The 22855-nt window shown below is 48.4% G+C and overlaps 1 protein-coding gene across 1 annotated transcript in view; it reads right to left on the reverse strand.

Moving 5' to 3' along the window:
• LOC134532395 (probable cationic amino acid transporter) overlaps positions 1-21734 on the reverse strand; it is a 77252-nt gene extending 55518 nt beyond the window's left edge. The window contains exon 1 of the mRNA XM_063368835.1: positions 21576-21734. Within this exon, the coding sequence (XP_063224905.1) occupies positions 21576-21734 (159 nt within the window). The remainder of the gene's footprint in view (positions 1-21575) is intronic.
• Positions 21735-22855: the final 1121 nt, after the last annotated feature.

A 22855-nucleotide genomic window follows, 5' to 3' on the forward strand; every position in this document is an offset into this window, starting at 1 on the left:
CAGGCTTTTGTGCTACACGTCCACCCTCATGCCCACCCTGTGCTCCAGAGCACACTCCACTGCACCAGGTACATGCCCGTGTCCCCAGGGAGGTGAGGTCCAGCGTGGTCAGGCATTTCTGCTACACGTCCACCCTCATGCCCACCCTGTGCTCCAGAGCACACTCCACTGCACCAGGTACATGCCCGTGTCTCCAGGGAGGTGAGGTCCAGCGTGGTCAGGCATTTCTGCTACACGTCCACCCTCATGCCCACCCTGTGCTCCAGAGCACACTCCACTGCACCAGGTACATGCCCGTGTCTCCAGGGACTTGAAGTCCAGCGTGGTCAGGCATTTCTGCAACACGTCCACCCTCATGCCCAATTTGTGCTCCAGAGCACACTCCACTGCACCAGGTACATGCCCGTGTCCCCAGGGAGGTGAGGTCCAGCGTGGTCAGGCATTTCTGCTACACGTCCACCCTCATGCCCACCCTGTGCTCCAGAGCACACTCCACTGCACCAGGTACATGCCCGTGTCTCCAGGGAGGTGAAGTCCAGCGTGGTCAGGCATTTCTGCTACACGTCCACCCTCATGCCCACCCCGTGCTCCAGAGCACACTCCACTGCACCAGGTACATGCCCGTGTCCCCAGGGAGGTGAAGTCCAGCGTGGTCAGGCATTTCTGCTACACGTCCACCCTCATGCCCACCCCGTGCTCCAGAGCACACTCCACTGCACCAGGTACATGCCCGTGTCCCCAGGGAGGTGAGGTCCAGCGTGGTCAGGCATTTCTGCAACACGTCCACCCTCATGCCCACCCTGTGCTCCAGAGCACACTCCACTGCACCAGGTACATGCCCGTGTCCCCAGGGAGGTGAGGTCCAGCGTGGTCAGGCATTTCTGCAACACGGCCACCCTCATGCCCACCCTGTGCTCCAGAGCACACTCCACTGCACCAGGTACATGCCCGTGTCCCCAGGGAGGTGAGGTCCAGCGTGGTCAGGCATTTCTGCTACACGTCCACCCTCATGCCCACCCTGTGCTCCAGAGCACACTCCACTACACCAGGTACATGCCCGTGTCCCCAGGGAGGTGAGGTCCAGCGTGGTCAGGCATTTCTGCTACACGTCCACCCTCATGCCCACCCTGTGCTCCAGAGCACACTCCACTGCACCAGGTACATGCCCATGTCCCCAGGGAGGTGAGGTCCAGCGTGGTCAGGCATTTCTGCTACACGTCCACCCTCATGCCCACCCTGTGCTCCAGAGCACACTCCACTGCACCAGGTACATGCCCGTGTCTCCAGGGAGGTGAAGTCCAGCGTGGTCAGGCATTTCTGCTACACGTCCACCCTCATGCCCACCCTGTGCTCCAGAGCACACTCCACTGCACCAGGTACATGCCCGTGTCCCCAGGGAGGTGAGGTCCAGCATGGTCAGGCATTTCTGCTACACGTCCACCATCATGCCCACCCTGTGCTCCAGAGCACACTCCACTGCACCAGGTACATGCCCGTGTCTCCAGGGAGGTGAAGTCCAGCGTGGTCAGGCATTTCTGCTACACGTCCACCCTCATGCCCACCCTGTGCTCCAGAGCACACTCCACTGCACCAGGTACATGCCCGTGTCCCCAGGGAGGTGAGGTCCAGAGTGGTCAGGCATTTCTGCTACACGTCCACCCTCATGCCCACCCTGTGCTCCAGAGCACACTCCACTGCACCAGGTACATGCCCGTGTCTCCAGGGAGGTGAAGTCCAGCGTGGTCAGGCATTTCTGCTACACGTCCACCCTCATTCCCACACTGTGCTCCAGTGCACACTCCACTACACCAGGTACATGCCCGTGTCCCCAGGGAGGTGAGGTCCAGCGTGGTCAGGCATTTCTGCTACACGTCCACCCTCATGCCCACCCTGTGCTTCAGAGCACACTCCACTGCACCAGGTACATGCCCGTGTCTCCAGGGAGGTGAAGTCCAGCGTGGTCAGGCATTTCTGCAACACGGCCACCCTCGTGCCCACCCCGTGCTCCAGAGCACACTCCACTGCACCAGGTACATGCCCGTGTCTCCAGGGAGGTGAAGTCCAGCGTTGGTCAGGCATTTCTGCAACACGGCCACCCTCGTGCCCACCCCGTGCTCCAGAGCACACTCCACTGCACCAGGTACATGCCCGTGTCCCCATGGAGGTGAAGTCCAGCGTGGTCAGGCATTTCTGCTACACGTCCACCCTCATGCCCACCCTGTGCTCCAGAGCACACTCCACTGCACCAGGTACATGCCCGTGTCCCCAGGGAGGTGAAGTCCAGCATGGTCAGGCATTTCTGCTACACGTCCACCCTCATGCCCACCCTGTGCTCCAGAGCACACTCCACTGCACCAGGTACATGCCCGTGTCTCCAGGGAGGTGAAGTCCAGCGTGGTCAGGCATTTCTGCAACACGTCCACCCTCATGCCCACCCTGTGCTCCAGAGCACACTCCACTGCACCAGGTACATGCCCGTGTCCCCAGGGAGGTGAGGTCCAGCGTGGTCAGGCATTTCTGCTACACGTCCACCCTCATGCCCACCCTGTGCTCCAGAGCACACTCCACTACACCAGGTACATGCCCGTGTCCCCAGGGAGGTGAGGTCCAGCGTGGTCAGGCATTTCTGCTACACGTCCACCCTCATGCCCACCCTGTGCTCCAGAGCACACTCCACTGCACCAGGTACATGCCCGTGTCCCCAGGGAGGTGAGGTCCAGCGTGGTCAGGCATTTCTGCTACACGTCCACCCTCATGCCCACCCTGTGCTCCAGAGCACACTCCACTGCACCAGGTACATGCCCGTGTCTCCAGGGAGGTGAAGTCCAGCGTGGTCAGGCATTTCTGCTACACGTCCACCCTCATGCCCACCCTGTGCTCCAGAGCACACTCCACTGCACCAGGTACATGCCCGTGTCCCCAGGGAGGTGAGGTCCAGCGTGGTCAGGCATTTCTGCTACACGTCCACCATCATGCCCACCCTGTGCTCCAGAGCACACTCCACTGCACCAGGTACATGCCCGTGTCTCCAGGGAGGTGAAGTCCAGCGTGGTCAGGAATTTCTGCAACACGTCCACCCTCATGCCCACCCTGTGCTCCAGAGCACACTCCACTGCACCAGGTACATGCCCGTGTCTCCAGGGAGGTGAAGTCCAGCGTGGTCAGGCATTTCTGCTACACGTCCACCCTCATGCCCACCCTGTGCTCCAGAGAACACTCCACTGCACCAGGTACATGCCCGTGTCCCCAGGGAGGTGAAGTCCAGCGTGGTCAGGCATTTCTGCTACACGTCCACCCTCATGCCCACCCTGTGCTCCAGAGAACACTCCACTGCACCAGGTACATGCCCGTGTCCCCAGGGAGGTGAAGTCCAGCGTGGTCAGGCATTTCTGCTACACATCCACCCTCATGCCCACCCTGTGCTCCAGAGCACACTCCATTGCACCAGGTACATGCCCGTGTCCCCAAGGAGGTGAGGTCCAGCGTAGTCAGGCATTTCTGCTACACGTCCACCCTCATGCCCACCCTGTGCTCCAGAGCACACTCCACTGCACCAGGTACATGCCCGTGTCCCCAGGGAGGTGAAGTCCAGCGTGGTCAGGCATTTCTGCAACACGTCCACCCTCGTGCCCACCCTGTGCTCCAGAGCACACTCCACTGCACCAGGTACATGCCCGTGTCCCCAGGGAGGTGAAGTCCAGCGTGGTCAGGCATTTCTGCAACACGTCCACCCTCGTGCCCACCCTGTGCTCCAGAGCACACTCCACTGCACCACGTACATGCCCGTGTCCCCAGGGAGGTGAAGTCCAGCGTGGTCAGGCATTTCTGCAACACGGCCACCCTCGTGCCCACCCCGTGTTCCAGAAAACACTCCATTGCACCAGGTACATGCCCGTGTCTCCAGGGAGGTGAAGTCCAGCGTGGTCAGGCATTTCTGCAACACGTCAACCCTCATGCCCACCCTGTGCTCCAGAGCACACTCCACTGCACCAGGTACATGCCCGTGTCCCCAGGGAGGTGAGGTCCAGCGTGGTCAGGCATTTCTGCAACACGGCCACCCTCGTGCCCACCCCGTGTTCCAGAGCACACTCCACTGCAACAGGTACATGCCCATGTCCCCAGGGAGGTGAGGTCCAGCGTGGTCAGGCATTTCTGCAACACGGCCACCCTCGTGCCCACCCCGTGTTCCAGAGCACACTCCACTGCACCAGGTACATGCCCGTGTCCCCAGGGAGGTGAGGTCCAGCGTGGTCAGGCATTTCTGCAACACGGCCACCCTCGTGCCCACCCCGTGTTCCAGAGCACACTCCACTGCACCAGGTACATGCCCGTGTCCCCAGGGAGGTGAGGTCCAGCGTGGTCAGGCATTTCTGCAACACGGCCACCCTAGTGCCCACCCCGTGCTCCAGAGCACACTCCACTGCACCAGGTACATGCCCGTGTCCCCAGGGAGGTGAGGTCCAGCGTGGTCAGGCATTTCTGCTACACGTCCACCCTCATGCCCACCCTGTGCTCCAGAGCACACTCCACTGCACCAGGTACATGCCCGTGTCCCCAGGGAGGTGAGGTCCAGCGTGGTCAGGCATTTCTGCAACACGGCCACCCTCGTGCCCACCCCGTGCTCCAGAGCACACTCCACTGCACCAGGTACATGCCCGTGTCCCCAGGGAGGTGAGGTCCAGCGTGGTCAGGCATTTCTGCAACACGGCCACCCTCGTGCCCACCCCGTGCTCCAGAGCACACTCCACTGCACCAGGTACATGCCCGTGTCTCCAGGGAGGTGAAGTCCAGCGTGGTCAGGCATTTCTGCAACACGTCCACCCTCGTGCCCACCCTGTGCTCCAGAGCACACTCCACTGCACCAGGTACATGCCCGTGTCCCCAGGGAGGTGAGGTCCAGCATGGTCAGGCATTTCTGCAACACGGCCACCCTCGTGCCCACCCCGTGCTCCAAAACACACTCCACTGCACCAGGTACATGCCCGTGTCCCCAGGGAGGTGAGGTCCAGCGTAGTCAGGCATTTCTGCTACACGTCCACCCTCATGCCCACCCTGTGCTCCAGAGCACACTCCACTGCACCAGGTACATGCCCGTGTCCCCAGGGAGGTGAGGTCCAGCGTGGTCAGGCATTTCTGCAACACGGCCAACCTCGTGCCCACCCCGTGCTCCAGAGCACACTCCACTGCACCAGGTACATGCCCGTGTCCCCAGGGAGGTGAGGTCCAGCGTGGTCACGCATTTCTGCAACACGTCCACCCTCGTGCCCACCCTGTGCTCCAGAGCACACTCCACTGCACCAGGTACATGCCCGTGTCCCCAGGGAGGTGAGGTCCAGCGTGGTCAGGCATTTCTGCAACACGGCCACCCTCGTGCCCACCCCGTGCTCCAGAGCACACTCCACTGCACCAGGTACATGCCCGTGTCCCCAGGGAGGTGAGGTCCAGCGTGGTCAGGCATTTCTGCAACACGTCCACCCTCATGCCCACCCTGTGCTCCAGAGCACACTCCACTGCACTAGGTACATGCCCGTGTCCCCAGGGAGGTGAGGTCCAGCGTGGTCAGGCATTTCTGCAACACGGCCACCCTCATGCCCACCCTGTGCTCCAGAGCACACTCCACTGCACCAGGTACATGCCCGTGTCCCCAGTGTGGTGAGGTCCAGCGTGGTCAGGCATTTCTGCTACACGTCCACCCTCAAGCCCACCCTGTGTTCCAGAGCACACTCCATTGCACCAGGTACATGCCCGTGTCCACAGGAAGGTGAGGTCCAGCGTGGTCAGGCATTTCTGCTACACGTCCACCCTCATGCCCACCCTGTGCTCCAGAGCACACTCCACTGCACCAGGTACATGCCCGTGTCTCCAGGGAGGTGAAGTCCAGCGTGGTCAGGCATTTCTGCTACACGTCCACCCTCATGCCCACCCTGTGCTCCAGAGCACACTCCGCTGCACCAGGTACATGCCCGTGTCCCCAGGGAGGTGAGGTCCAGCGTGGTCAGGCTTTTGTGCTACACGTCCACCCTCATGCCCACCCTGTGCTCCAGAGCACACTCCACTGCACCAGGTACATGCCCGTGTCCCCAGGGAGGTGAGGTCCAGCGTGGTCAGGCATTTCTGCTACACGTCCACCCTCATGCCCACCCTGTGCTCCAGAGCACACTCCACTGCACCAGGTACATGCCCGTGTCTCCAGGGAGGTGAGGTCCAGCGTGGTCAGGCATTTCTGCTACACGTCCACCCTCATGCCCACCCTGTGCTCCAGAGCACACTCCACTGCACCAGGTACATGCCCGTGTCTCCAGGGACTTGAAGTCCAGCGTGGTCAGGCATTTCTGCAACACGTCCACCCTCATGCCCAATTTGTGCTCCAGAGCACACTCCACTGCACCAGGTACATGCCCGTGTCCCCAGGGAGGTGAGGTCCAGCGTGGTCAGGCATTTCTGCTACACGTCCACCCTCATGCCCACCCTGTGCTCCAGAGCACACTCCACTGCACCAGGTACATGCCCGTGTCTCCAGGGAGGTGAAGTCCAGCGTGGTCAGGCATTTCTGCTACACGTCCACCCTCATGCCCACCCCGTGCTCCAGAGCACACTCCACTGCACCAGGTACATGCCCGTGTCCCCAGGGAGGTGAAGTCCAGCGTGGTCAGGCATTTCTGCTACACGTCCACCCTCATGCCCACCCCGTGCTCCAGAGCACACTCCACTGCACCAGGTACATGCCCGTGTCCCCAGGGAGGTGAGGTCCAGCGTGGTCAGGCATTTCTGCAACACGTCCACCCTCATGCCCACCCTGTGCTCCAGAGCACACTCCACTGCACCAGGTACATGCCCGTGTCCCCAGGGAGGTGAGGTCCAGCGTGGTCAGGCATTTCTGCAACACGGCCACCCTCATGCCCACCCTGTGCTCCAGAGCACACTCCACTGCACCAGGTACATGCCCGTGTCCCCAGGGAGGTGAGGTCCAGCGTGGTCAGGCATTTCTGCTACACGTCCACCCTCATGCCCACCCTGTGCTCCAGAGCACACTCCACTACACCAGGTACATGCCCGTGTCCCCAGGGAGGTGAGGTCCAGCGTGGTCAGGCATTTCTGCTACACGTCCACCCTCATGCCCACCCTGTGCTCCAGAGCACACTCCACTGCACCAGGTACATGCCCGTGTCCCCAGGGAGGTGAGGTCCAGCGTGGTCAGGCATTTCTGCTACACGTCCACCCTCATGCCCACCCTGTGCTCCAGAGCACACTCCACTGCACCAGGTACATGCCCGTGTCTCCAGGGAGGTGAAGTCCAGCGTGGTCAGGCATTTCTGCTACACGTCCACCCTCATGCCCACCCTGTGCTCCAGAGCACACTCCACTGCACCAGGTACATGCCCGTGTCCCCAGGGAGGTGAGGTCCAGCGTGGTCAGGCATTTCTGCTACACGTCCACCATCATGCCCACCCTGTGCTCCAGAGCACACTCCACTGCACCAGGTACATGCCCGTGTCTCCAGGGAGGTGAAGTCCAGCGTGGTCAGGCATTTCTGCTACACGTCCACCCTCATGCCCACCCTGTGCTCCAGAGCACACTCCACTGCACCAGGTACATGCCCGTGTCCCCAGGGAGGTGAGGTCCAGAGTGGTCAGGCATTTCTGCTACACGTCCACCCTCATGCCCACCCTGTGCTCCAGAGCACACTCCACTGCACCAGGTACATGCCCGTGTCTCCAGGGAGGTGAAGTCCAGCGTGGTCAGGCATTTCTGCTACACGTCCACCCTCATTCCCACACTGTGCTCCAGTGCACACTCCACTACACCAGGTACATGCCCGTGTCCCCAGGGAGGTGAGGTCCAGCGTGGTCAGGCATTTCTGCTACACGTCCACCCTCATGCCCACCCTGTGCTTCAGAGCACACTCCACTGCACCAGGTACATGCCCGTGTCTCCAGGGAGGTGAAGTCCAGCGTGGTCAGGCATTTCTGCAACACGGCCACCCTCGTGCCCACCCCGTGCTCCAGAGCACACTCCACTGCACCAGGTACATGCCCGTGTCTCCAGGGAGGTGAAGTCCAGCGTTGGTCAGGCATTTCTGCAACACGGCCACCCTCGTGCCCACCCCGTGCTCCAGAGCACACTCCACTGCACCAGGTACATGCCCGTGTCCCCATGGAGGTGAAGTCCAGCGTGGTCAGGCATTTCTGCTACACGTCCACCCTCATGCCCACCCTGTGCTCCAGAGCACACTCCACTGCACCAGGTACATGCCCGTGTCCCCAGGGAGGTGAAGTCCAGCATGGTCAGGCATTTCTGCTACACGTCCACCCTCATGCCCACCCTGTGCTCCAGAGCACACTCCACTGCACCAGGTACATGCCCGTGTCTCCAGGGAGGTGAAGTCCAGCGTGGTCAGGCATTTTTGCAACACGTCCACCCTCATGCCCACCCTGTGCTCCAGAGCACACTCCACTGCACCAGGTACATGCCCGTGTCTCCAGGGAGGTGAAGTCCAGCGTGGTCAGGCATTTCTGCAACACGGCCACCCTCGTGCCCACCCCGTGCTCCAGAGCACACTCCACTGCACCAGGTGCATGCCCGTGTCTCCAGGGAGGTGAAGTCCAGCGTGGTCAGGCATTTCTGCTACACGGCCACCCTCATGCCCACCCTGTGCTCCAGAGCACACTCCACTGCACCAGGTACATGCCCGTGTCCCCAGGGAGGTGAGGTCCAGCGTGGTCAGGCATTTCTGCTACACGTCCACCCTCATGCCCACCCTGTGCTCCAGAGCACACTCCACTGCACCAGGTACATGCCCGTGTCCCCAGGGAGGTGAAGTCCAGCGTGGTCAGGCATTTCTGCTACACGTCCACCCTCATGCCCACCCTGTGCTCCAGAGCACACTCCACTGCACCAGGTACATGCCCGTGTCTCCAGGGAGGTGAAGTCCAGCGTGGTCAGGCATTTCTGCAACACGTCCACCCTCATGCCCACCCCGTGCTCCAGAGTACACTCCACTGCACCAGGTACATGCCCGTGTCCCCAGGGAGGTGAAGTACAGCGTGGTCAGGCATTTCTGCAACACGTCAACCCTCATGCCCACCCTGTGCCCCAGAGCACACTCCACTGCACCAGGTACATGCCCGTGTCCCCAGGGAGGTGAGGTCCAGCGTGGTCAGGCATTTCTGCTACACGTCCACCCTCATGCCCACCCTGTGTTCCAGAGCACACTCCACTGCACCAGGTACATGCCCGTGTCTCCAGGGAGGTGAAGTCCAGCGTGGTCAGGCATTTCTGCTACACGTCCACCATCATGCCCACCCTGTGCTCCAGAGCACACTCCACTGCACCAGGTACATGCCCGTGTCTCCACGGAGGTGAAGTCCAGCGTGGTCAGGCATTTCTGCTACACGTCCTCCCTCATGCCCACCCTGTGCTCCAGAGCACACTCCACTGCACCAGGTACATGCCCGTGTCTCCAGGGAGGTGAGGTCCAGCGTGGTCAGGCATTTCTGCAACACGTCCACCCTCATGCCCACCCTGTGCTCCAGAGCACACTCCACTGCACCAGGTTCATGCCCGTGTCCCCAGGGAGGTGAAGTCCAGCGTGGTCAGGCATTTCTGCAACACGTCCACCCTCATGCCCACCCTGTGCTCCAGAGCACACTCCACTGCACCAGGTACATGCCCGTGTCCCCAGGGAGGTGAAGTCCAGCGTGGTCAGGCATTTCTGCAACACGTCCACCCTCATGCCCACCCTGTGCTCCAGAGCACACTCCACTGCACCAGGTACATGCCCGTGTCCCCATGGAGGTGAGGTCCAGCGTGGTCAGGCATTTCTGCAACACGTCCACCCTCATGCCCACCCTGTGCTCCAGAGCACACTCCACTGCACCAGGTACATGCCCGTGTCCCCAGGGAGGTGAGGTCCAGCGTGGTCAGGCATTTCTGCAACACGGCCACCCTCGTGCCCACCCTGTGCTCCAGAGCACACTGCACTGCACCAGGTACATGCCCGTGTCCCCAGGGAGGTGAGGTCCAGCGTGGTCAGGCATTTCTGCTACACGTCCACCCTCATGCCCACCCTGTGCTCCAGAGCACACTCCACTGCACCAGGTACATGCCCGTGTCCCCATGGAGGTGAGGTCCAGCGTGGTCAGGCATTTCTGCAACACGTCCACCCTCATGCCCACCCTGTGCTCCAGAGCACACTCCAGTGCACCAGGTACATGCCCGTGTCCCCAGGGAGGTGAAGTCCAGCGTGGTCAGGCATTTCTGCAACACGGCCACCCTCATGCCCACCCTGTGCTCCAGAGGACACTCCACTGCACCAGGTACATGCCCGTGACTTGATGTTAGCTTTTGGACATACGCCATTGCTAAGCACATGTGTGTCTGTAGAAGAAAACTGCAAAAAACTCACATCAAGTCATGCACTCCCATTGCACAAATCTTTCAAATATAACTACATGCCCGTGCCGACATACGAGCCCACCTTTTTTTTTCTTATCTGGTTATTAAGTTCTCTTTTTTGCAGACGTGAAATACACAATCTTGTGCCATCACATAGTCACGGAAAAATTGGATTTAACATCAAAATGAACAGTGCGCCGACCTTCCGTAGGCAATGCAACTGCATTTTTGACATATTTATGGAATCCAAAAATTCGCTGGGAATAATTAACAATGGAATAGCCGTTGCCAGTAGACGAAGAATGCATTAAAAAAGGCCAAAGTCGTTGCCATGGAGATGAAGGAAGATACAACAATGCACCTGTTGTTTCCATGAAGACGGCGGAGTCATCAACATAGAAATAGCCGTTGCCATTTAGATCACCGGGAAACGTGGTCAAAAATAAAAATAAAATTATAATGCAACTTACATACACTACCGCCTTAAAATCGATGAGAAACCAAGGACAGTATACCACCACAACTGCGAGATGCAGGCGGTGAGTGGTTGTGGAGAAAACTAAAAATTTACACTTTTACATATATAAAGAGGTATTTGTACAAATATGCATAAATGCGCAAATTCAACTTTCTATATATATATATATATATATATATATATATATACATACATTTATACTGTAATACTACTGTATTTATAGGTTCACTGCATCTGTTATAATGTTCAATTTTTTGTTCCGTTTCGTTCCCCGGACTTTCGGCAGTGTTTTGTTTGGCGTGGTCACGAGCGCCAGCAGCTTCGGGCGTTGCCATGACGACACACCACATAAACAACGCTCCGCTGTGTTCGAAATTCCGTGTACAATCACATGCTGATTGGCCGGTTGGGACAAAGACGCCTACCGTCGATGTTTGTACAGGTCGGCGAGTGCCGATAATGCTGAATTTGAATATATGGAAATTAGAGAGTAATCTGACGCCGGGAAGATGGTGTGATTCGGCATTAATTCCCGTGTGGGATTCTGCTATTTTCAGCATTTCAGCGTCACTACGAAGCTGTAGCTAAACGCAAGATTTAATCACCGTTTATGTCGGTAAATGAATGCAGCGCACTGGAATAACGTTACCGGGAAATATAAGGCTTAGAAGTTTTATGCCTTATACCAGGATTCAGGTATGGCCAGCTGCATTGATATTTAGTGACGTTAACGTCGTACGTCGATAATTACGTCCTAGCGAACATTCTTAAAATTCTCTCACGTAATTAGAGAGTAACGCGGTTTCAGTAATTTTATTGAATTTAAACTTCAATATCAACGGACTGTCGCACACAGGTCTAGCGGTCTTGGAAGTCAGGGTTTCGTGCCTTACTAGCTGGAGCAATTTAACAAACACAATTACAGAAATTGACATTTAAAGTTGTGCATGTGACCACCGTATCAGAACCGAGGTTTGAAATAATTATTGAAGTGAAACTTCTAATGCGACTTCCAATAAGGTTGCGTTAAACGTTTAACGCTCCTGGGGAGGGGGAATAGAAAGAGACAGAGCGAGAGTGAATGCGTGGCACTCGAACGCAAGCTTTGCTATTGTAAGGAACTAAGTAGAGAGTAAGAAAAAAATACATATCCTGACAGTTTGTATTGTCGCCATATTTGTTTCAATTTTCAATACCCTTTTTGTATATTACAATTTAAATTGCAGAAAAAAATCATGTTTCATAGACACATAAATAGTGAGTGTGTGTCATTTCTCTATGTCTACGAGGTCTCGCCGCGTCAATTTTCTCCTTGGGGCGAACCCGTCCGCTTGATTATATTAACAGATTTTATCGTTGAATGATTTCATGAAACTCTGCTCTCATAAAAAAGTTATTTTTACACACATTCAATAGGTCTCTCTCTCTCTCTCTCTCTCTCTCTCTCTCTCTCTCTCTCTCTCTCTCTCTTTCTGAAAATCAATCTATGAATCGTTACAAATTTATTTCCTTTATTTTTTTAGTTTGATTTGATACAATATGATTTCACTAAAAATCAATTTCTACCCCTTCCTATTTTCATTTCCACATTACGAAGTTTCACTTCTTCCGCGTGGAGGGACTCCACGCACTAATTTTTTTTTTTTTTTTGATTTCTCGAGAAAGCTGTTACTCAGGTAATGTATGTTACACTTGTCAATTATTTATTATAAAATAAATATTGATTTTTATTGTTATGACTAACGACAATTTGTGTTCTTCATTAATGATCACTAGGTTAGGTTAACCGTAATACAAGGCGCCCAAATCCATAACATTCTCTATTGTGTTCATTATTACCTTTTAATTTTATGTAGTAAATTAAAAGACACAAAAAGTAAAAAAAGAAGAGGTAATTTACAATATATATAAAGTTATTTGAAAGTTTGTGTATACTATATTGGAAAGACGATGTATCCCTTGGGGGGGGGGGGGGGTAAATTGTGCTCTAAATGACATTTAATATAGCTTTCTATTAATTCGACACTTTATAAGAAGCTGTGTTGTATAGGAGTGACGACTGGTTTTCAAAGAGTTGGCCTCAAATATTTTTTTCGGGATTAAAGTGATAACATTGCCAACATAAGCGAAGCACCCAACCGTAGGCAAACCAGCATTTTTTTTTCCCTTCAGGCTTGTGTTGTGCTCCATGCGAACTAATCTTCGCTAAACCTCCGTATTTTGAAATTTATAAACAAAAAAAACTGCTCCGAGATGTGGATTAATTTAAACCTATCGTTAAAAAAAAATCCAATAATGGAAGTCCCTCTGTTTTTTTTTAATCCTGTCGCGGAATTTATTCGCGAACGATTCACTAGCCTTCCCGTCCACCCCGGAGGGACCGTTGTCCGATGAGACTGCCGTGTGGGGGGAGGGGGGAGGGGGTATGAAAATAATCGCTTCCGAAGAACCGGTACAACCACCGACAGTGGGGGCGTGGAAGCGAGGTCACCATACCGCCCCTCCCGGCTAACACAAGCAGTGGCGACGACCAGGTGGTGAGTAAGGGCTCGAGCATGGACGTATAGGTGGGGGGGGGGCAGGCGGGGCTTGTGCCCCGGGCGTCAAATTCGGCTGGGGGGGGGGGGCGGCGCTAAACTAACAGAGTCATTCTTTCTATAGTTGTTAGCTTGCATATCATAGAGTTAGAACACACACAAAAAAAATGTTGTAAGGCAGACAAACTGAACTAATTGCATTAAAAAATACTTAATATATAAAGTCGTGCTATCCAACTTGGGATGAATTAAAAATAAAATTAATAATTAAAATTAATTTATTTATATACTATTTAAGTTGATTAAAAAATCATTTGGTTTGTGGTTTCGATATGAGGTGTTGTCGAGAAAGGTTTTGGTTTTTTGGTTGTGAGTGTGAGTAATTTACTCAAAGCATGAACCTGTATCAGTGTACTGTTTCATGGAGCTGGTGTTGGTTACAGATCCTTCCGTCTGGAAAGTATTGCAGATTACAGTCTGGTTTCACAGTCTTGTCATTAAGGGGGTGCCTCCTGTTTTAGGTCAAGATTTCATATTTACAGTAATTACAGATAAACATGTAGACTTTTTCAATTGTTTAACTTTCACGAAATGAAAAAAATATATACAGCGCATACTTTTTGCATAATTATCTGCCAAAGTTACACTTTTAACATTTTTGGGTTGTACTAAAAAGGAGAATTTAATTTATTGCAGAACTGAAACTTTTCAGGTTTAATTGCAATGCCACAGGCTACTTCATGATATGGTTTGCATTTCTATCACAAAAACTCATTTCATGTTTCTTGGCTGTCAAAATCGTAACAAATTTGAGAATTTTCAAATACCAAGTAAAATTATTTAATATTTTCTGAAAGAATTTCAAACCATTTCTTGAAGTAGCCAGTGGCATTGCAGTTAGACCTAAAAAGGTTCAGTCGTGCAATAAATTAAATTCTCCTTATTTGTACAACCCATAAACGTAAAAAAATGTAACTAGGCAGCAAATTATGCAAAACGTATGTGCTGTGTATATACGCATGAAAAAGTGTCCCGTTACATTCATTGTTCCGTTACGCTGTGTCCCGTTACGGTTATTCTACGCTTGCGCCGCACCGACAGAAGTGAAAACTTACAACTTTGTTTATAAATGTGTAATATGAAATAATTTCTACTTCAAATGTACGTAAGAAAATGAATCTGATTACTAGTATAATTTCAAGTATTTATTCTTTTATTATTAAAAATATTAGCATCTGTCGACGAGTGCAGTAATAATAGGTTATGTTAGATATTTGATTACACTTTATTTATATGAAAACTTGTTCATAATTATATTTAAACAAAAAGTTAATGTGGTTTTCATTGCTTATTACAACAACATCTTCGGCAATAAAGGTTAATTATTCTTGCATTTAGAAATCTGATTACTAGTTCATTTTCAAGTATTTATTCTTTTATTATCAAAATAAAAATGATTCAATTGTATTCATAAAAGTATGCAATCATTTCATCGATGTTTTGTTATGACGTTGTCACGTTAAACTATCGTCCGTAAACCGACTTTACAGACAACCAATTTTTATTTTCGAAGTGTCCAGCCTTACGTGTGTATAAATCGTGTTCTGGTCTTCAGGCGAGATCCATCGCCGTGTAAAGCTGGTCACTGCCTCGCAGGGGTCGGGGTGACACACCCGCGGGAGACCGTGGCGAGGATGACAGACCTGCGGCGGACTGATATCGACTGGTATCGACAGGCATCGACTGGTATCGAGGGTGCGTGGGTCGCTAAGTAATGATCGCGGGCAGCAATCACGGGACCAGCCCCACCGCAGAGTACATACAAGCGTAGCAGCGAGATGGTGTAGCTAACCAACTACTGCCAACTGCCGCGCGCGAATACAAACTTAACACGTCACTTGTGGAAATGGCAGCTCTAGCTTTGACTATGTCATATTGTCGTACTTTCTCTATTGGGCATCGATTCAAGTGGATATAATAAATGACTTTCTCTTGTGAATGATCTCTAAATGAAAACACGTGTAATTTAAGAGGTCGAGAAAAGCCGCACGGTCGTTTACTGTGTTGACGAGTTTCGGTATTTACTCAGCTGGTTGTTCTTGCAGGCGTCTCCCCTTGCTTGGAGAACAGTTCAGACGCAGAAGGACGTTGGACGCGAAGCGCCTTCCCCGACCTCTTGGACCAGAAACTTTTCACTCAGGTTTGTTGTTCGACGTGTAAGTATGAGGTGCTCGTTGTTTGCCCCCAGAGTTCGAGCCCCGGGTGTGTCTTGCCGGGCCCGGGACTATATGCCTTGTCCCTGCTGCTCTAACCACGACTACTGTCAGAATCAACTTGCCTCAGATAACCCCGGTGGTTCCACGATCACACGTCCACACCCCCTCGCTCCCCCCCCCCCCCTTCCCCCCCGGCTCAGTCATCCAATATTATCTTTGAAAGATTTGTGCAATGGGAGTGAATGACTTGATGTAAGCTTTTTGACATACGCCATTGCTAAGCACATGTATGTCTGTAGAAGAAAACTACAAAAAACACAAAAGACAAAAACACTAATTAAGCAAAAAATTGCTATTGTTAACAGGATATAAACACCACATAATACTCCATAACAGGAATATGGTCAACAAACAAACAAAAAAATGGACTAACAGAACGAAAAAACCCCCACAAATGATGACCGCACAAAAATAAGGAACCCCAAAAAAATTCAGCACAACAGTTGAAACGAGACAAAAACACGACAAAACGAAAATACGAAACAAACAGAATAGTTTTCCAAAAACAGAAGATAACGGGGAAAAAAAAACACAAATGATGACCACACAAAAATATTGAACCCAAAAAAAATTCAGCACAATAGTTATAATGAGACAAAAACACGACAAAACGAAAAGACAAAACAAACACAATAGTTTTCTAAAACAGAAACAAGCGACGTTTCGGGAACTGCTATCTGCTCCCGTCCTCAGGCAGAGACGCACGTGGTACGAAAACGCAGGTGCGACTGAGTAGGGGCTGTAGTTTCGACGCAACACAAGGAGAGCTGAGCTGAGAGCTGATCACCCCATCAACATCATCAACATCATCAATATCACCGCGCAATTACTTGGTCTGTGCCTCAAGACGGAAACAGATTTCCTTTCCCGACAAGTCGCAACTGTTTGTCTCAGGGAGCCTATAGTGTGTTCGTCTGTGGCCGTCGTCGGTCATGTTTGTCAGAATACTTGTGTCGTCACATCGCTGGGTTCACCTGTGTTCCTCGGTGTTTTCGTATTTAAAAATTTTTTTATTTAAAAAAGGAAAATTAAGGATGGGAATTTTGGAAATATATTGTTAGAGTTCATACTTCATCAAGATTCTCAGTTGATAATATTAAATTATTGCTCTACTTCTAATTAAACGTATCTGAAAGACGTCATCATGGTTTCAACATTTTTGCCATCAATTTTTTTACCTATATTATTTAGTATCAACTATTTTTGGCTCTGACTGACCAAAGTACATAATTATTGGAATGTATTTTTATTATTTGTGACCGACAGCTACAAATCGTTTCTCATGTGAAATAATAATTACAGATTAGAATTATTTTGACGTGACAACGTCTAATAAATCGATGGACACCGGCTGCACGTACGAAAAAGGATGACTCATTGTCCCGTTACGCTCATTGTACGCTTGCGCCGCATCTATCTCTCTTCCACTCGATTGGAACAACCATCGATTTGACTTTTTTCGAGGCACATTAAACTTGAAACACTCCCATTCGTTTCCTACTTTTCCTATCATCGTCCTATCCTTAACAGAATAACACAGATTGGAAGAAGTTAAATAGCAAACATGTATTTAAGTTATAGTTAAAATAATCTGTTCGTTAAAGTAATAAACATATTTCAATTTAAGAGTGCATATAAAAGTAAATTTATCAATTAAATTGTATATTTCATTTCACTTCTTTGTATCCATAAAAAATAGTGATAATTGAATAAAAAAATCAATTTTATTCATAAAATAATGCATTCATTTCATCAATGTTTTGTTATGACGTTGTCACGTAAAACTATCGTCTGTAAACCGACTTTACAGACAACCAATTTTTTTTTCTTTCATAATGTGTACAACTACTAATATTGTGAAAAGAAACGATTTTATTGTCTCAGAAAAAAAAATCAAAAAATGGTATAATTTCGAACTATTAAATTTGACTATAACTATCGACGGTATACAATATAGAGTTGTATGTTAACACGCCGGAAACTACAGATCTGCCAGCAGTGGGCGCCCAACTGAATGGAGACAGACCATAGCGCGTGCACACCACCTCGGCTGTCCAGTCACTCAGGAGAAGAAACGCACAGATGTTTAAAGGAGAAACTGTTTGATAAAATACACCGCGAGATGGTAGTGTCTCTTAATCATCTTCAATGCTAATGACGTTCATTACAAGTGATTTCTAAGATGAATTTAGCGGTCGTAAATTTTTTTTCCGCGAGGTTTTTTTCGAAGAGTTCACATCAAACTGAATTCAGTTGTGTTTGTGTGAATGAGACAGGAAGCGGGAAGGGGAGGGTTAAAAGAAGTTTTCTGCACGTCAAACTCGTCACGAAAGTCCAGAAGGGGAAACAAGCGATAAAAGAGAGGAGAGAGGGTAAAAATAGTATAAAGGTTCAACAGGTATCGGCTCCTTCGCTCTGATGCGACTCGTCGCTGCAATATTGTCCCCCCACCCCTCTTTTTTTATCGGCGACCAATACGTCCTTGAGACGCCCGGTCCTTTATTCCCTTCAGCGTCCCTCACTCCTGAAGCCCTAGGCTGGCTACTACACCCTGAAGGGACGTCAGACTGTGACGTCACCTGCCAGTCCCCTCTTTCAATGGGGCAGTCGCCTTCACCACATGAGGCACTTTCCTTTGCTCAGGCAGATTACTGTGTTCCGTACCAGGTCATTATTCAATACTTGTGTTCCACGAGGTTAAACTTGCCGAACATTTTAGTAGCCATACTTTCACGAAATGAATATATATATATGTATGTGTACGTATCGTACTTTTTTTTTGCATTATCAGCTGGCAAAGTATCCTTTTTTAAAGTTTCTCGTGCAGTTTGGATAAGTATAATTAAATGGAATATAAAACTGGAACAGTTTAGGTTTAAAGTCAATTTCACTGGCTGCTAAGTAATATGGTTTAATTTATTTCAGAAAAAAAATAATTAATATTCCCTCCCATTTTATAATCATTGTAGTATTTTTTTTTATAATTTCAAATTGCTAAATGCAATTCAGTAAATTTTTCTGGAAGAATTTTAAACCATACCACGCAGTAGCCAACAGTATTACATTTAAACCCAAATACTTTCCGTTCAGTTCTCCTTATCCATACAGCACAAAAATGTTTTAAAAATTTCAAGATTCCCATCTTATTATGCAAAATTTAAGCACTTCATGTATTTTTTTTTAAGTTTTGAAGTTTGACAACTAAGAAAGACAGAAAGTTTAACCGTGTTAAACGTAAAAAAAATTGTTTGTCTGTAAAGTCGGTTTACGGATGATAGTTTAACGTGTCAACGTCATAACAAAACATTGATGAAATGATTGCATACTTTATGAATAAAATTGAATCATTTTTATTTTAATAAAAAAATACTTGAAGTTATAATAGAAATCAGATTTTTAAAATGCAAGAATAATTAACCTTTATTGCCGAAATTGTTGTTGTAATAAGCAATGAAAACAACATTAACTTTTCACTTCACTTTATAAACAGTCGAGTGGAAGAGAGATAGATGCGGCGCAAGCGTACAATGAGCGTAACGGGACACTTTTTCGTGCGTGCAGCCGGCGTTCATCGATTTATTAGACGTTGTCACGTCAAAATGAAATAATGACGTTCAGTGGGACGTAAAATCTTAACTTTATCAGCTTCCGTGACACTCGAAAGAGAGTGATCTGGTTTTCTATATTTTTGCTAAAATTAAGTCTCAGGCTCACCCAGCATTTTGAATTTATGATTTATGCTAATTTCAGTTCATTCGAAAGAAATATGTAAAGATATATATGAATTAAAGAGAAAGTTCTTCTGTCTGCCAGTAGTTCGCGTAAGACGGAGGCTGTGAGGCCTTGAACCGTGAAATTTGGCACGTGCATCAATCAGTGGGGTCCGTTTGTATGTAGAAACCATTTTTGCGAAGTTCTTTTCAGTTTCTTTGATTTCCTTTTTAATATCAATTTTCAACCACCCAACGACCAATACTAGTACCAAAATTTTTTGTTCAAGTGCTATCCTCGACAGTGATTAATGTACATAGTTTCTAAGTTATTATTACAATGTAAATATAGTTAGAATGAGAAAAATAGATGACTACAAAAACTTTTGGACACCACCCACTGTGCCACTTAAAATAGTTAAATTTAGAAACTAAACAACGAACACCAACCATATTGAAACATGTAAATATAGTGTTAAACAATGTAAAATAATTGTTTAATAGTGTAATGTTTAGTTTAAGTAATTCTATATTGTAATACAACAAGAAACCAAAACAAAAAACATTGAGCTAAGCTCACAAAACTATTACGAAAGTTTTTTAAATTTTTTTTTTCAGTGTAAATACAAAAACTCAAGTGTGTATACCATGAACCAAAACAAATTACGGGAAAAAGAGCACAGAGTGCTGGTGTGCCGAGATAAAATGTATAAAACCTGTAAAGAGTGCAAATATGTACAATAAAGACTTTGAAATTGAATTGAATTGAATTGATTGACTTCTTTTCCCGATGATCTCCGTGGCAAAGGCTATTGCATTGTTGATGCCTCATTCACTTTCGATCTTAATCCAGTATTTTTTAATTATTATCTTTGGCATCATAATGACACGCATTGTTGGTTAAATGAATTCAAAATCTTTCGAATACAAAAAAGAGTCTTTATTCTATATTTATTCCCGTTTCTCAGGTCTAACGTTTCTTTATGCTCCATAAGTTGATTCTCAAAATTGAAATAAGTCTTCTTTTTGTTTGAGGCGCAGTATAGGCGTACCCATGGGAAGGATATTTATAAATAGAAGTGTATGTTGCAGCTAACAACTACATATTGATATCATTACACTAACAGGATTGTAGTGTGAGACGTGTAGCCAGGCCCTAGATTGTCAAAATATTTAATTTGTAATTCAATTATTATTTTTATGTTCTTTGCATTTTGTTAACTTAATTGCGGCTCTGAAGTGAGCTCTTTACTACAATTGTTTTTTTTAACTAAGCATGTGCTGTGGCTGCAATAAATTCAGCCCGCCAATCGTCACTGCTAAAGACTGTTGTCAGCACATTTATAATCTGCACTCTGAATCACTGTGGCATTTTTCTTAGGCATTACTGAGTTAGCGCGAGACACTACATGCGATATATGTGAGTGAAACACAACCAGCAAGAAATAGAGTTTGTCTCACATATCTAATATATAACTTATAGATATAAAAACTTAGAACTCAATAGGTTTCGACAACAGAGATGTATAACATTTTTCGAGAGACAGTTTTGTGGAAGAGGCAACTTAAGACTGCATGTCCGTAGCTATGAGGCAGCCAAGAGTTGTTCGCTAATTTTATACGCTGTAGAATACCTAATGAAATTTTAACAGCGTTAACACGCAGTTTAAAGACTTGTATTGTTTGTAGTTTCGACTTGATGTAAGCTTTTGGACATACGTCATTGCTAAGCACATGTATGTCTGTAGAAGAAAACTACAAAAAACCCAAAAGACTAAAACACTAATTAAACCAAAAAAATTCTGTAGTCAACAGGATATAAAACACCACATAATATTCCATAACAGGAATATGGTCAACAAACAAAGAAAAACAAAGAAAAAATGGACAGACAGAACGAAAAAAACCCTTACAAATGATGACAGCGCAAAAATATTGAACCCAAAAAAAATTCAGCACAACAGTAGAAACGAGACAAAAAAACACGACAAAACGAAAAGACGAAACAAACACAATATTTTTCCAAAACAGAAAAAAGCCCGACGTTTGGGGAACTGCTACCTGCTCCCGTCCTCAGGCAGAGACGCACATGGTACGAACACGCAGGTGCGACTGAGTAGGGGCTGTAGTTTCGACGCCACACAAGGAGACGTCCAAGCGGAAAGGTGGAGGAACTCACCTTGAGCTTGAGCTTGTTGTCTCCCGCGGGGCCTCCGCGGCCCGGCTGCGCCGCCTCTTGCAGACCGTCTATGTTCTTGGTGCGGATGAGCTTGCTGAAGAGAGCCAGGCCGTCCCTCTTGAGGGCGGCGCGGTCCGCGGGGAACAGCCCCATCTTCATGGTCCTGCAGCAACACACACCCTGCTGTAGACCAGGGCCTGCCTGCTGGAGACCAGGGCCTGTCTGCTAGACACCAGGGCCTGTCTGCTAGACACCAGGGTCTGCCTGCTGGAGACCAGGGCCTGCCTGCATAGAGGATCGTGGAGTCTATTGTAGAGATCATTAAATCCGCGAATATTTTCCGGACCCTACAGATCGGTAAGTCAGGCGAAGTCTCTAGGAACGAGTGTTGAATTTGGTATAAAACGGTGGAAATAACTTGAATTAGGCATATTTAATCACTTAAATATACTGTAGGTATTATTAACGTATTAAAATAAATAGTTTTAACAAAATTGAAATCAAATTACACTACTTTGGATTTTATTCTCCTGTTTAACATTTTGACGGTTTATTATTAGAAATTGCATTAAATTTACAAATTTTTAAGGAATGCTGCGTCTCAAATTAACGAAAGATTATCAGTGGTTGCAGATGAGAGTATACTTGTGCAAATTCCTCCGGTTGCGACTTGCGAGTATGAAAGAGAGCGAGCACGCACACGGAAGGGAGAATATATATTTTTTTGTAGAATAAACCAGTTTTTTAATCATTGAGGTGAGTGGTGTAATTTTAATTCAGTTTTTAAGTAAACCATTTTTCAGCAAATGTATAAATAGGGACTTAAAATATTCACGGGTTCGATTACCTTCAGTATAGACTTCATAGTCGTGTATTTACTCAGACAAATTAATTGGCTACTGACTTGTGAGTTGTCTCAACTTGTCTGCCTGTGCCCTGTGATTAGATACTTCTTTGATTGAGGGTTTCTCATTGGCTCAGAGTCGTCCAGATGAACATTGAGCTCACTGCAAAAGCAGCTGAAAGGTTTAATTGTTTGAATTCTAGAAAAATATCCGCGAAATTTTCCTGGTCTCTAGTTATAAATTTCTCTTTATAATTTTCATCTTTATATAACTAATATAAAGTTTCTTAGGTTATATTTTATATATTAATTTTTCAGTTACACATTTGCAAATGTTTACAATCGTCAAAATACCTCATGTAATTTGAAGTAACTAGAAGCACTCACATACAAGCTTGCTTTCGTGAGTGCTAAATTTCCCGCTTAATTAAGTGAA

This window comes from Bacillus rossius, chromosome 5 (genome assembly GCF_032445375.1).
Source record: "Bacillus rossius redtenbacheri isolate Brsri chromosome 5, Brsri_v3, whole genome shotgun sequence".
NCBI lineage: Eukaryota > Metazoa > Arthropoda > Insecta > Phasmatodea > Bacillidae > Bacillus > Bacillus rossius.